Source organism: Crinia signifera, unplaced genomic scaffold (assembly GCF_055691185.1).
Source record: "Crinia signifera unplaced genomic scaffold, ASM5569118v1 HAP2_SCAFFOLD_122, whole genome shotgun sequence".
NCBI classification, from domain to species: Eukaryota; Metazoa; Chordata; class Amphibia; order Anura; family Myobatrachidae; genus Crinia; species Crinia signifera.
Genome location: NW_028142015.1, coordinates 378,891 through 393,985, shown reverse-complemented (window position 1 = coordinate 393,985; position 15,095 = coordinate 378,891). Strand labels below are relative to the sequence as shown.

Sequence of the window (15,095 nt, the reverse complement as noted above, 5' to 3'; positions counted from 1 at the left end):
GTGTCTCTCTGAAGTGGGTACCCGCTGGGTGGCACTACTTGCTGTGCGCACTGCTGTTGGGCAAACGATGGCTGCGCTGACTGGTAATGCTGCCATGGCTGGGGGTAATACCCCTGCCCTGGGTATATGTTGTGGGGCTGGTACGAATAAGGGTAGCGTGGCTCAGAATGGGTTGGGGCTGGGTAATGTGGTCCCTGGTAGTTGGCCACCTGATACTGGGGGCCTGGGTGCTGCGAAAGGTGTCCATACCCTTGCTGCCCGTAATTGGGGAATCCTGGCTGCGGGGGGTAATTTGCTGCCTGGGTGGGGTATGGGGGGTTCCCCTGTGGGCATGGCGGGTGGATGGGAGGAGGCCATATATTTGCCGGGCTGCGCCCGAGGGCTTCAGGGGATTGCTGCACAGGTAACGTGGGCGTGGGCCAGGTGTTGGGGTTGTGTCCATGTGGAATGGGCGCAGACTGTGCTTGGGGGACCCGCCCTGCCGCTCGTATGGGTGTCCCTGCTGTGGGGGTTGGGTTTGGTGCAGGGGCTCAGCGGATTCACCTGCAGCCATAACTGGCTGCAAGTCGCTTTGTGGGGGCTGCAGGTGGGGGTTGCCTAGCAACTGGTTGTTGTTGGTGTAAGGGGCGGGATAGTGGGCTGGTCCGTTTTGTGTGTGACCTCCCCCACTCCCTCCTACCTGCACTGCGTGCAGATATTGCTGGCTGGGCACCTGAATTTGGGGGGAAGGGCTAGGCTGATGCAGCTGGGTATACTGCCCCTCATTGGATTGGCTGCTGGGGGGGGTTGGGTCCCATGCTGTAAACAGCTCTGGGGACTGCTGGCTGGGGATGGGTGAAGCTGCCCCTGGGGGAGGGTGATCTGCCTGGGGGTCCCTGGTGTGCTGGGCTGGGGTTGGGAGCTGACGCTGGTGATTTCCAACTTCTCCCTCTGCCCCAGGTAATTGCGTGGTGCTGTACTGGCCCGTCTGGCCACCAGCGGGGGAGCTGTGGGGGACGTTGAGCCTCCCTGCCTGCTTGTTACGCTGCTGCAGGGGCTCAGAGGGAGTGCTGCGGGACACGGAGGCTGTGTCCCGCTGATGGAGCTCCGGCCGGTACAGGGGCTCGGTGCGGGCGCTGGGGGGGGCGGCGCCCGGGCTGGGGGGGGCGGTGGCCGGTATTTGTGACTGACTGAGGGGCTTGTTGAGGGCGGTGCGGGGGGTGGCGGGTGCGTGCCTGTCCCGGCGCTCCGGCTGCTTGCTGTGTTCTGGCTCCCTTTCCGGCGGGTTGATGGGAGCGGGGGCTTGATCCTGGGCTCGGCGGTGATTGGCAGTGCGGGCGCTGTGGGGAGCGGCGGCTTGCTCCTTCCCGCTGCTGCTGGGTGTCGGGTAGAGCGGGGACGGGCTGCTGATTACCGTGTCTTGTAATGCTGCTTCTCCCCGCCGCCGCTGGTCGCCGTCTTCCACATCTCCGCATCTCCTTCTCTTCGCCTCCTCCATGCTGGATTCTCTGGGTGCTTCCTCCGGTCCCCGTCCTGCCGCCGACCTCCGGGCTCCTGCTGCTGGCCTCTTCGCCCTCTGTTGCTCTGCCGGTAAGCGGAATCTTGCTGGGGCTTCTCTGGATCTCCTAGGCCGGTCCATTGTAGTAGTGGTGTTTTGCACAAAACGACGCTGCTGCTGCTTGATCCTTGCTGAGATGACTGAGTGTGCTGACCCCTGTCCTCCCCCTCCTTAAGTATGGCTTATGCCCTGGGGGGTGGGCTGCCTATTCCATTGTCCTTTCCCTATCTCCTTTCTGCCCTAATCTGGCCCCTTCCCCCCTGCAGCACCTATGTCTCTATTTTGTGGGACACAGGCTAAGTTTTTATCTTCATTCGCTGCTATTTGCAGCTCACTCTCTTTCACCGCAGTACTGTAATTCCATTAAGGGGGGGTGGGGGGGTGGGTAGAATGGGACTTGTTTTATAACTTCCCTGTCTCCAAATCTCTGCTGCTTTGCATGACCCCCACTGTGCCAGTGCCGGGGAGATGGCAAGTGACATGCTGCGCGCTGTGGTCGGCCTTCTGGCGGGCCAGGGATTGCCCTGGTGGCTCCGTTTCCATGGGCGGGGTGATCAACCCCCCAAAAAAAGTAGTCTACTACTAAGATGGATAGTAACACAAATAAATAGCACTGCACATTTAAAACAAAATTCATTATTTATATATTTTTTACAATATAATCAAAGAGTTGATTTTCTGCCCCAATGAGTCTCCCGATTTCACTTCGTATGGCATCTGTGAAAATAAAAAAAAATGAACAGTTTTAGAACAATAATACAAGTTGAGTACTTTACAGTAAACATTATTACAGTGTTTATAAGCTCCTGCATTCAGCAAGGCACAAAAAGGCCAAGAGGAATCATGACTGGCAGATGGCCTGACGTCATGATGTTGCCAAGCAGAGCTAAAGGCCCCCATGCACTATGAGATTTACTGTATCTTAAGGCCCCCATACATTATGCGATTTTCGTCCGATTTCACCCGATTTCGGCACTTTGGGCCGATAAATCGGGTGAAATCGGACCAAAATCGCATGTTTGTGACATCTGATCCAATCTGATGCGCGTTCCCGTGCTCATCAGATTGGATCAGGTGGTCGTACCTGCAGAACATAAGATATATCGGAATCTGAGCCATCGTGGGTGCTTTTTAGCACCCACGATGTTTCAGATGCGATATATCTATATGTAGAACTCTAGGTACCTCCTTTAGGTGCGCGGCCATCCCCCAACAGTGTCAGTGACAGTAGCAGCAGCCGGCGTCACAGGAAGGGGCAGGCGCGATTGGAGGGAAGAGGGCTGAGGGGGCGGCAGTGACACACTCTTCCCTGCTTCAAGCTGGAATGACAGAGCCCGGACTCTCTCTCTTCCCTGCTGCTGAATATAAGAACGTGGTTTCGAGCCGCCCCCCCCCCCCCCCCCCCCCCCCCCCTCTCCTCTCTCCTGATTGTCTGCACGGGCTTTAGAGCCCGGACCTCTCCCCTGCTGCTGGGGGAATGATACCACGGGCAGCAGAGCAGAGCCCAAACCCCCGTCTCTCCTGATGAATGAATGAATGACACCACAGGCAGCAGAGCAGAGCCCGGACCCCCTCCTCCTTTCCCCTGCTCCTGTAAAAGTAAATAAACTTTAGCTTGTGAGAAGTGTCAGACAGTGGTGTCTGTTATCTAGTACCTGTTTGGGGGGTGACACTGTCACTTTCTCCACACTGCCGCTGCCCATGTGTGTCCGTGTGTATAATGCCCACATGTATGTGCCACTGCCCATGTGTCTGTATGTATAATGCCCACATGTATGTGCCACTGCCCATGTGTCCGTATGTATAATGCCCACATGTATATGCCGCTGCCCGTGTGTACAATGCCCACATGTCTGTGCCGCTGCCCATGTGTATAATGCCCACATGTATGTGCCGCTGCCCATGTGTATAATGCCCGCATGTATATATCACTGCCTGTGTGTATAATGCCCACATGTATATGCCACTGCCCATGTGTTTAATGCCCGCATGTATATACCGATGCCCGTGTATATAATGCCCACATGTATATATCGCTGCCTGTGTGTATCATGCCCACATGTATATACCGCTTCCCGTGTGTATAATGCCCAAGTTTATATGCTGCTGCCGATGTTGTATTATGCCCGCATGTATATATCGCTGCCTATGTGTATAATGCCCACATGTATATGCCGCTGCCTGTGTGTATAATGCCCACATGTGTATATACCGCTGCCCGTGTGTATAATACCCGCATGAATATATTGATAATTTTTATATGGCCCCCGAAGGATTTTATAAATATCGAAATGGCCCTTGGTAGAAAAAAGGTTCCCCACCCCTGCTCTATGCTCTTTTTGTACGAGTGACGACACCCCCGAACTACATATAAATATACCGCCATTCCTCCCTTTCCTCAGAACAGTAATACCTGCAAGGTATAGCCCTGTTCAGGCCACTCCCTAGGGCCACCCCATCAGATAAATCTCATGGCACATCCAATTTGCGTCAGATAAATCACGTGATTAATCACATGTGATAAATCATATGTGATTTATCTGACACAAATTTGATGTAAAAAATGGCACATCAAGTGTCAAATTGTATGTAGGCCTCCTGGGAAGCTGCCAGGGAAATTCAAGGGAAATCAGATGCAATTTTACAGGTCAGATAAATCTCATAGTGTATGGGGGCCTTTACTGTACCTGTAAAATTGCATCTGATTTCCCTTGAATTTCCCCGGCTGCTTCCCAGGAGGCCTACATACTGTACAGTACTGTACAATTTGACACTAGATGTGCCATTCTTTACATCCAATTTGCGTCAGATAAATCACATGTGATTTATCTGATGTAATTTGGATGTGCCACTGAGACAATGCAGGTTAGCACCTAGCACACTGGCTAAAGCGTCTATGGGACATTGCAGGCTGGCACCAAGCACACTGGCTAAAGGCCCCCATACTGTACATTAGACCGACTTGTCCTAAGGACAATTCGGACCCAATTCTCCTGCGAGCTTCCCGGCAGCTCCCCGGGAGGCTCACAAACAATTTGGCCCTTGATGTGCAATTACAAAACCGGGGAGCTGCAGGGCGGTGAGGAGCAGTGGGGCGGGCAGCAGCGGTGCCGGTGAGGAGCAGGCATGGGGCAGCAGCGGTTCCTGTGAGGAGCAGTGGGGGCGGGCTGCGGCGGATCTCAAATGATCATCAGTGTGCACCGCCGCAGCGGCGGCTATTACAACTTTAAAATAATGTGTCGAATGACTGTCCAGCTTTTGATTGGCTGAGATAGAGCACTCTTAGCCAATCAGCGGCCTCCCTCTGGCGGCAGCTTATTGGCTGAGAGTGCTCTATCTCAGCCAATCAGAAGACGGACAGTCAATGGACACATTATTTTAAAGTTGTAATTGCCGCTGCTGCCTGCCCCCTGCACACAGCACACTGATGATCACCGCCGTGGCCGCACTGCTTCCCCACCGGCACACACACACCCCCCCGCCCCTTAAAGCGTCCCTGGGACAATGCAGACTGGCACCTAGCACACTGGGTACAGAGGGGCAGATGTATTAAAGATCGATATGAGGGAGAAGGGGTATCAGCGCACGTTATGTGCACTGATACCACATCTCCCCAATGTATTAAGGAGCCAGCATGCAGTAAATGACAGGGGCACTATGCGCCTCTGTCCATATCGGCGCTGCTATCTAAATGATAGCAGGCCAAATGTATGAACGGTCAGCACTGCTGACCATTCAGCCCGCTGCTGGTTTTGCGCCAGCAGCAGGCTGGCGTAGCCCTATCTCAACAGCAGGGACAGCGCTGTCCCTACTGTTGGCTCTGTGCTACAGTACTGTATGCTGGGGATCTTGCAATTAAAAAAAAAGGTTTAAAAATACCTGTACTGTACTGTAAGTTACAGTATTAAGAAGTATAAAACTGTACTGTACCTTGTTGGTCTTCATCCTCAGATGGTGCAGGAGTTGCTGTAAAAAAAAAAAAAGCACTGTCAGTTTACTACTAGTTTAAAACTAAACTTCTAATCTTCCATCCCCCGAACATACTACAGTACCCTTTTTCCCACTATCTCCATCAGCATTGGTGAAACCGAGATCACCTCCACCGACCAAACGCGCGGCCTTGGTGTCATCATTGACTCCTCCCTCTCTTTCACCCCCCACATTCGTGCTCTCTCCAAGTCTTGCCGTTTTAACCTACGCAACATCTCACGCATCAGACCATTCCTCTCCACTGACACGACCAAAATTCTCATTCACTCTCTTGTCATCTCCCGCCTTGACTACTGCAACATCCTTCTCTCTGGGTTACCTCGAACACGCCTTGCACCACTCCAATCCATTATTAACGCTGCTGCTAGGCTCATCTTCCTCTCCCGCCACTCTACCTCTGCCTCCTGGAACAACCTCCCGCCACCTACTGTATCAGGCTTTCTGATTCCCTTACCTCCTTCAAGCGCTCCCTCAAAACCCACTTTTTTCGACTAGCCTATCCCTCCTCCTAACCTCTTTTGATCCTCCTATCATGCCTCCGTTCCCATCTGTTCCTACAGTACTTACAGTACAGTATCCTATTGTTTTTCGTTCGTCCTCCTTTTACTGTAGTCTGTTAACTCTTATGAGTAGGGCCCTCCTTCCTCACGTACTCACCCTACCTCTTTACCTCACCTGTGCTCCTCTCCTGTTGTTCCCTTCATCTACTGTACTGTACTGTACTTCATTTCAACACCTACAGTACTTCTGAACTGATGCTGATTTTAGTTCTACCAGCTACAGTATACTGTACCCCTATTTACAGTATGCTGTAATTTTCAACACACCCTGTACAGTACGTTACCTTGTAATTTGTTTTTTTGTTTGCTACAGTACTGTATGTACGGCGCTGTGGACACTTTGTGGCGCCCAGGGGCGCTGGAACGTTTTTAGGTTGGGGGGGGGGGCAAGATATAATCTCATTTTGGCGCACCCTAAATTGCTATATGTTACCCCCGGGCACTATACACACTGGCAGCGGCATATACACGTGGGCATTATACACCGGGCAGCGGCATACAGTATACAGTACATGTGGCCAGAGACACCAGGACTGACATTAATCCAGGGGTTGTCATTTACTCGTAAAAAGTGGCACTGTCACCTCCAAACAGATTTATGTGATTACAGTATGTCTGATTATGATAATCAGACATACAGTAATTACATAAACCTGTTTGGTTGTGAATCCAGGGGTAAATGACAACCCCTGGATCCAGGAGTCACTGGGGAAGGGAGGGTGAGAGGAGCAGCATTTACCTTTAAGTTTTAGTTGTGGCAGCACAGCGTGATGGCTGCTGCTGCGGCTGTTGTAGGATGCTCCCGCGGCTCCCGCCCATGCACTGATCCACGCGACCAGTCTCCCTCCCTACGGCCCGCATCACGCCCGCCAATCACTGTGGACGCATCACATCCACAGCCACTGTGATTGGCGGGCGCTGGTTCTCAACATCTCCCCGCAGAAGTCATCCATGTGGGCGGACGGCTGCGAATAGGAATCGGATTCTTGCTGAGGCGCTAAAGCAGCTGTGCGGGCGGGCGGCTGCGATTAATCAGTAATATAGGCGGACGGGCGGGAGGCTGGATCAAGCTTAATCAGCCCACCGCCCGCCCGCCTACTGTATATTACTGATTAATCAGCCGCCCGCACAGCTGCTTTAGCGCCTCAGTAATTTTGGGGGGGGCAAGCTGCCCCCTCGCCCCCCCCCCTTCCGGCGCCACTGGTGGCGCCTAATAAATAAACGTACTGCTACTATTACTACTTACATGGTTGGGGAGGAGTTTGTTCATACTGCCAAGGTAGCCAAGGGGAATGCACTGTGGAAAAAGAAATGTTTGATCATTTTCTGTAACAATAGTAATACAGTACAGCATATTGTACAGTACATACGGTACATTACTGTACACTACAGTACAAATACTTTACTGTACAGTACTGAACAATAGTGTCTCATACTGCAGCACGTACAGTACAGTACTGTACACTAGTGTACTGTACAGTACTGTATGAACACCAATAAAGTCATAAGAATTGTCATAGTGGAGCACAACTTTCTGTGTACAGTAATGTACAGATGGAGCAGCTCCCATTTCAGCTGCTCCTGGAGACAGAATCTCAGGACAGCTATCCATACTGTAGGCCAGTATTCAATGCAGCAGAAGCAGTTGCAGCAGTGAGTGTTGATGAATGAAGGCATTACACAAGTCAGGGGGCATTGTGCATTAGGTGATGGGGGGGGGGGGGTTGAATGCATACTGTAATTACTGTAGGCACTAAAGGGGGGCATTCTTCATACAGTATGGGTCATTCTGTACAGTATACAGAATGGCAATATTGAGGGAATTTTGTAGTGCACAGGTACAGTACAGTACTGTACAGTATACAGTATGGCTTTACAGGTGGACTCCACAACTCCCTCAGTGCTCCACACCATTACTCCCACCTTCCCTCCCTGCTCCACACTACTACTCCTACCCTCCCTCCCTCCCTGCTCCGCACTATTACTCCCACCCTCCCTCCTGCTCTGCATTATTACTCCCTCCCTCCCTCCCTTCTCCACACTATTACTCCCCCCCTGCTCCACACCACTACTATGCTTGATGGGGAAGGGGCCCCAGAGAGATCAATTTATGGGGCCCCAGGATTGCTGTTGCTGGCCATGAGTACAGTACTTACACCCTGGGGGAGTTCTGCTGGATGCAGGAGGAAGCGCTGCTGCCACCTCGCTTTCTTCCTCCGAGCGGCAGGAACAGTAGCTCCAATTTTCCTGGGGCTCCGGGGATGAACAGCTCCAGGTGTCCATACTGCAGGTGTCCATACTGTCCTCCTTTGGCACCTCTGGGTATTGCAGGTCTGTAAAAAAAATTGCACCAAAATTTGAGCTTGCTGATACAGTACAGTATACTAGGTAACAATAAATACAATAGGTAACAATAAAGTCTTGAGCGTAGAGGATACTGTATGCTGTACAGTAGAGAGGGGTGAAGAGAGACAGAGTGCCTAATTCAGAGGTGAGCACAAGCAGACACACTTGTACAGTATTTCTGCGCATGTGTAAGAGGGCATGGAAGGGAGGTGGGGTATATTAGCAGCACTTGCCTCCATAATATACTGTACTGTACTGGTAGAGATACAGTACCAGTGTTGCAAGTAAGGGGGTACGGCGTGGTACGGAGAAATACTGTATGTTGCAGGTACGCAGTACCACTTACTGTATTCCCTGACCCACTGTCAATTCTATTTTTATTGTAAGTCTAAATATACTGTAATGCATCCGCAGCCCGCCCACCCAGTGTTATGATTGGTGCTGTATGCAGCTACTGGCTACTGCTGATTTAGCCTGTCACACGGTGCCGACAGCATGAAGAGCAGGCTCCACAATTGTAAGTACAGTACAAGCTGCCCGGCTCTCCCCAAGCAAGAGCCAACCCACCCCCAGTCATTCCCTGTTTCTCATTCCCTGTCTCCCAATGCCATGCTACTATTGTCATTAATACCCCTTTTACACCAAGTGAGAAACCCAGGTTGGACACAGGTCAGTGTTGGTGTAAAAGGGGCCACCCTGGTCCAGTAACACTGGTTTCCTACCCAGGTCCTGACCGAAGTTAAACACTGGTTGGACCTGGGTCGTGGGTGGTGTAAATGGTCCCACCCCAGGTTCCACAGGGGAGCTCACATGGTTGATGCTGTACTTTTATACCGCTATGTGTCCTTGAGCACTGAATAAAACTTTTTGAACAAATATTTAACAAAATAAACAAACCGACATTTTTCAATGCTAACTTTTCATGTCTTTTTTATTTTATTTTTTTAATCAATGACGGAAGGTTGACTGGAAGTTTATCAGTCCTAAAATGGACATTTTTTAATGTCATCCAAAGGGAAAAGCAGGGCTGACCCAGGTTCAGTATAAATGGCGCAGACCTGGGTCCGACCTGGGACATAGTGCTGTGTAAATGGGGTATAAAGCTGGGTTCAACCCTGGAAACTCCTGTGTACAAAGATCAGGTCTAACCAAGGATTTTGGTTTAAAGTGGGTATAAGTCACTCCCCTAGCTTTGTGTGACCATGCCCCCTCATGACACATGGCCACGCCCATTTTTGGTGGAAGCTATCAGTACCACCAAGAAAAAAATTCTACTTGCACCACTGTACAATACTGTAACATCTGATGCAGCCCCATAGAGAGAAAAACTAACAAATACTGTAAACAAAAACATGTACTGTACTTACTAGGTGGAGGGCTGATACGGCCTCTCCAGAGCTGTCTGGGAGCTCCCACTTGTTGAGGGGGTTGCTGGGCTGTTGGAAGACATGTCACCGTAATTAGCAAACGGCCAACGGCACGCCAGACACAAGCATTAGGTCGACATGGTCTAGGTCGACAGTCAAAAGGTCGACATTTTTATCCGAATGTCGACATACTGTACTGTAGTTTTAAGTGTCCATGCACTCGGCACACTATTTTATTCTCACACAATGCCCCAGTGCAGTGATGGCTAACCTTAACACTCCAGCTGTTGTTGAACTACAGTACACATCCCAGCATGCCCTGCATCAGTTTTAGCATGGCCAAATAGTAAAACTGTAGCAGGGCATGCTGGGATGTGTAGTTCATTAACAGCTGGAGTGTCAAGGTTAGCCATCATCTACAAGCATTAGGTCGACCACTGAAGGTTGACATGCATGAAGGTCGACATGACTGAAGGTCAACATGGGTTAGGGAGACATGGTCATTAGGAAAACTAAATTATTAGGTCGACATGGGTATGGTCAACATTCAAAAAGTTCACCATCGAGTTTTTCATTATTGTTGACTGAATGTCGACACAGTCAACATGGACACTAGAAAAGTGCATTGCGTCCCCTCAGCCTCGGCCAACGGCACGCCAACAAAAGACACAAGTTGGAAAGGAAGAAAAAATACACAAACTCAATAAACAAATGACAGGACTTACTGTCAGACGGAGCGGCTGAGGCGCTGGGGGCTGTAACGGCCCGCAAGGGCAGGGTGCCCTGGTCTTCAAGCGGAGGCACTATGTGAAGATGAGAAAAATGAGAAAGTGTGCTGTTTAAATAAAGTTACTGTACTCATTACTGGGTTTACAAAAATCAGTTTTAGCATGGCCAAATAGTAAAACTGTAGCAGGGCATGCTGGGATGTGTAGTTCATTAACAGCTGGAGTGTCAAGGTTAGCCATCACTGCCCTAGTGGATATTAGGGCATGAAATACCGCCTGTCGGCTCTTTAAACAGTGAAAAATCCTATGCCGACCTAATGACTTGTTGACCTTGCAGTATGTCGACCTAGTGGTGAGGCCCTAATGACTGTCGACCATCTTTAGGTCGACCAACTGAATGCTGCTGCAGGGGCAGAGGACTGGGGGGAGCACATGGGTGATGCTGCACTTTTATACCGCTACAGTATGTGCGCTTCATCACTGAATACTGTATAACTTTTTGACAAAATATTTTGCTAAATAAACCAACCAACATTTTTCAATGCTAACATTTCATGTCTTTTAATTTTTATTTAAATCATCGAGGGAAGGTTGGCTTCAGTTTCTCACAAATACAGTATCCTATAAACGACAATACATTAGTGGGGGTTGGTGGTGGAGAGCTTTAACACATAGAAATGCTAATGAGTTAGTGTACTTGGAGTGGGGAGGCTAATAGTGTGATTTTTCCTTTCACAGATACAAGATTCAAATGTAAATGTCCTTTTTAGACAATGCAGTCCAGGTTTATAGTGACCCTTAATCAAATTATCGGTCTGCACTTAACACTACAGAAAGGAGGGTGAACTGTCATCTCTAGTACAGTATGCAGCTTTGAAAAGGGGAATCCAGTCATCACATTTGAAGAAAACTTTCAGATTTTCACAAATACAGTATACTGTACAGGCCCTTAATCTGATCTAAGCGGTAACGGCCGCATGCGGCCGTTCCGCCGATGTTTTCGATCTGCGCATGTGCAGGCGAAATCGCCGCACAATTTTTTTTAACGCCGCAAAGGGGGTGGATAGGGGCGTGAGGGACTACTTAGCCTCATTTCCCTATGCATACGCCCCGCGTTTCATGGGCGTTCCCATGCAAACGCGGGGCGTACGCATGGTAATGAGGCTGTGACGCATGTGTTGGGGGCGGGCATCTGACATCGCCGGATGTCAGCTGCCCGGCCCCATACATGCTTTTACACGGACAAGTGTCCGTGAGGTCTATGGGTGCGGGAGCTGGTGACGTCACCGGCGCGCGCACACACTCGCGCAATGCATTCCTGGGACCGCTGGAGACCCTGGAGAAGATGCCGGAGGCCTGCTGTGGACGCCCGGGGACTTGGTAAGTATGAAAAGAGGGTTAGGGGTTGAAAAATAAAAAATAAAAAAAAATTCGAATGATTCCAAAAACCACGGTTTTTGGAATCATTCGGATAAGGGATGTCCGGATACCGGATACTCAACCTGTATACTGTACTGTAGTAGCAAACAAAGATGGGTCATAGGAAAGACAGACATTACTGTAGGTCTACAAGCATTAGGTCGACCACTGAAGGTTGACAAGCATGAAGGTCGACATGACTGAAGGTCAACATGGGTTAGGGAGACATGGTCATTAGGAAAACTAAATTATTAGGTCGACATGGGTATGGTCAACATTCAAAAAGTTCACCATCGAGTTTTTCATTATTGTTGACTGAATGTCGACACAGTCAACATGGACACTAGAAAAGTGCATTGCGTCCCCTCAGCCTCGGCCAACGGCACGCCAACAAAAGACACAAGTTGGAAAGGAAGAAAAAATACACAAACTCAATAAACAAATGACAGGACTTACTGTCAGACGGAGCGGCTGAGGCGCTGGGGGCTGTAACGGCCCGCAAGGGCAGGGTGCCCTGGTCTTCCTCTAGGCTTGGCACTGTGGGGAAATGATAAAATGTGCTGTTAAAATACTGTAAAGTTATTATTCTTACTCTAAATGGGGAGGAGGGGGTGTTAAAAAAAAAAAGCCGTGGACTGTTTTCAATAAAGTGCTGTGCCCACCACACTTGATAAAATAGACTCCACGTCAACGTGGATACTGGGGGTACTGTATGAACAGGTCGGGAGGACACTTACTGGCTGCCAAAGTTTGAGGGGACCTTCTTGGGGGTACCCTTTCCATCCTCCTCTGAAGTCCTGTGTAAAAATAATTACAGTACATTACAGTATACTGTACTGTAGTGTCCTTTGAAACATTAGTTCACACACACTACTGTAATCACTGAGGTTATGGTAGAGTATACAGTATTGCAGTACTGTATACTGTAGATAAATAATGTCTAGGTCAAAACGTCGTGCATCAGACGTACCGCACGCCTCCACTCCCACCCCCTTTGTGCACGAGACGCAGAGCTACAGTACCTGACGGGGACATTACGGTAATTGTGCAGGGCTCCCGTGGGGACACTACGCTGACTGTGCTAGGCTGCCGTTGGCCGATGCTGACAGCGTCGCCCAACGGCACGGCAAAAAACTACACAAGTTCAAACACACAAACACAAAACACAATAAAGAAATGACAGGACTTACTGCTTAGCATCGTGGCGATGCTTGAGGGGGGGCCTGTAGCATGCCCGCAGGGCAGGGTGCCCTGGTCTTCAATCGGAGTCACTGTGGGAAAATGTCAAAAATGAGAACAAGTAACTTACCGTACTCTTATTACTGTAAATGGGGCTGGGGTGGCTTTACAAAAAGGCGTGGACTGGATTTTATAAAGTGCTGCGCCCGCCATACTGTACTTTAGAAAATCCACTCTGCTCCACAGTGGATAGGACACATACCGCTGCGCATTCCCTGCTTACGGCTGCCCTGGATAGTGGTTGTTTCAAAAGGAGGCATTTGCCAGTGCAGTACCGGATGTAAACTAGTACTGCCAGTGGCAATTGCCTCCTTTTGTGCATCAGAGGCATTGGCGCAACGCTCCACCCCCACCCCCCTGACATGGACACAACGCTGACTACGCAGGGCTGCGCTAGGCTGCCATTGGCCCACGCTACCAGCGTGGGCCAATGGCACGCCAAGAGAAGACACAATTACTGTACAGTAGGAGAGAAAGAAAAAAAAAAACACAAACTCAATAAAGAAATGACAGGACTTACTCTCAGATGGAGCGGCTGAGGCGGTGGGGGCTGGAAGGGTGCCCTGGTCTGCAATCGGAGTCACTGTGGGAAAATGTCAAAAATGAGAACAAGGATGGATTGTACAGTATGGTCGACCGAAAGATTGTCGACAGTCATAAGGTCGACATACTGCAAGGTCGACAGGTGTCTAGGTCGACATGGGATAAGATCGACAGGTCATCAGGTCGACACAAGCATTAGGTCGACATGGTCTAGGTCGACAGTCAAAAAGTTCACCATTGAGTTTTTCATTATTGTTGACTGAATGTCGACACAGTCAACATGGACACTAGAAAAGTGCATTGCGTCCCCTCAGCCTCGGCCAAAGGCACGCCAAGAAAATACACAAGTTGGAAAGGAAGAAAAAATACACAAACTCAATAAAGAAATGACAGGACTTACTTTCAGACGGAGCGGCTGAGGCTGTAACGGCCCGCAAGGGCAGGGTGTCCTCCTCGCCTTCAAGCGGAGGCACTGTGTGAAGATGAGAAAAATGAGAAAGTGTGCTGTTTAAATAAAGTTACTGTACTCATTACTGGGTTTACAAAAAGGCGTGGACTGGATTTTATAAAGTGCTGCGGCCGCTATACAGTAGTGTACTTTATAAAATCAACTCCGCTCCAAAGTGGATAGGACCGCTGCGCTTGGTATGGTCGACCGAAAGATTGTCGACAGTCATAAGGTCGACATACTGCAAGGTCGACAGGTGTCTAGGTCGACATGGGATAAGATCGACAGGTCATCAGGTCGACACAAGCATTAGGTCGACATGGTCTAGGTCGACAGTCAAAAAGTTCACCATTGAGTTTTTCATTATTGTTGACTGAATGTCGACACAGTCAACATGGACACTAGAAAAGTGCATTGCGTCCCCTCAGCCTCGGCCAAAGGCACGCCAAGAAAATACACAAGTTGGAAAGGAAGAAAAAATACACAAACTCAATAAAGAAATGACAGGACTTACTTTCAGACGGAGCGGCTGAGGCTGTAACGGCCCGCAAGGGCAGGGTGTCCTCCTCGCCTTCAAGCGGAGGCACTGTGTGAAGATGAGAAAAATGAGAAAGTGTGCTGTTTAAATAAAGTTACTGTACTCATTACTGGGTTTACAAAAAGGCGTGGACTGGATTTTATAAAGTGCTGCGGCCGCTATACAGTAGTGTACTTTATAAAATCAACTCCGCTCCAAAGTGGATAGGACCGCTGCGCTTGGTATGGTCGACCGAAAGATTGTCGACAGTCATAAGGTCGACATACTGCAAGGTCGACAGGTGTCTAGGTCGACATGGGATAAGATCGACAGGTCATCAGGTCGACACAAGCATTAGGTCGACATGGTCTAGGTCGACAGTCAAAAAGTTCACCATTGAG

At 49.7% G+C, this 15,095-nt stretch overlaps 1 protein-coding gene across 1 annotated transcript; it reads right to left on the bottom strand.

Annotated features, from left to right (window-relative positions):
• Positions 1 to 2,075: 2,075 nt before the first annotated feature.
• LOC146052760 (uncharacterized) lies at positions 2,076 to 14,199 on the bottom strand. The gene is made up of 11 exons (XM_083167945.1): positions 14,130 to 14,199; positions 13,707 to 13,769; positions 13,138 to 13,218; positions 12,685 to 12,744; positions 12,404 to 12,484; positions 10,526 to 10,603; positions 9,801 to 9,869; positions 8,244 to 8,420; positions 7,334 to 7,384; positions 5,468 to 5,503; positions 2,076 to 2,254 (listed from the first exon to the last, which is right to left on the bottom strand). Coding segments are annotated over exons 1-11 (774 nt in total). The 5' UTR covers positions 14,131 to 14,199; the 3' UTR covers positions 2,076 to 2,177.
• Between the last annotated feature and the right edge of the window lie 896 nt (positions 14,200 to 15,095).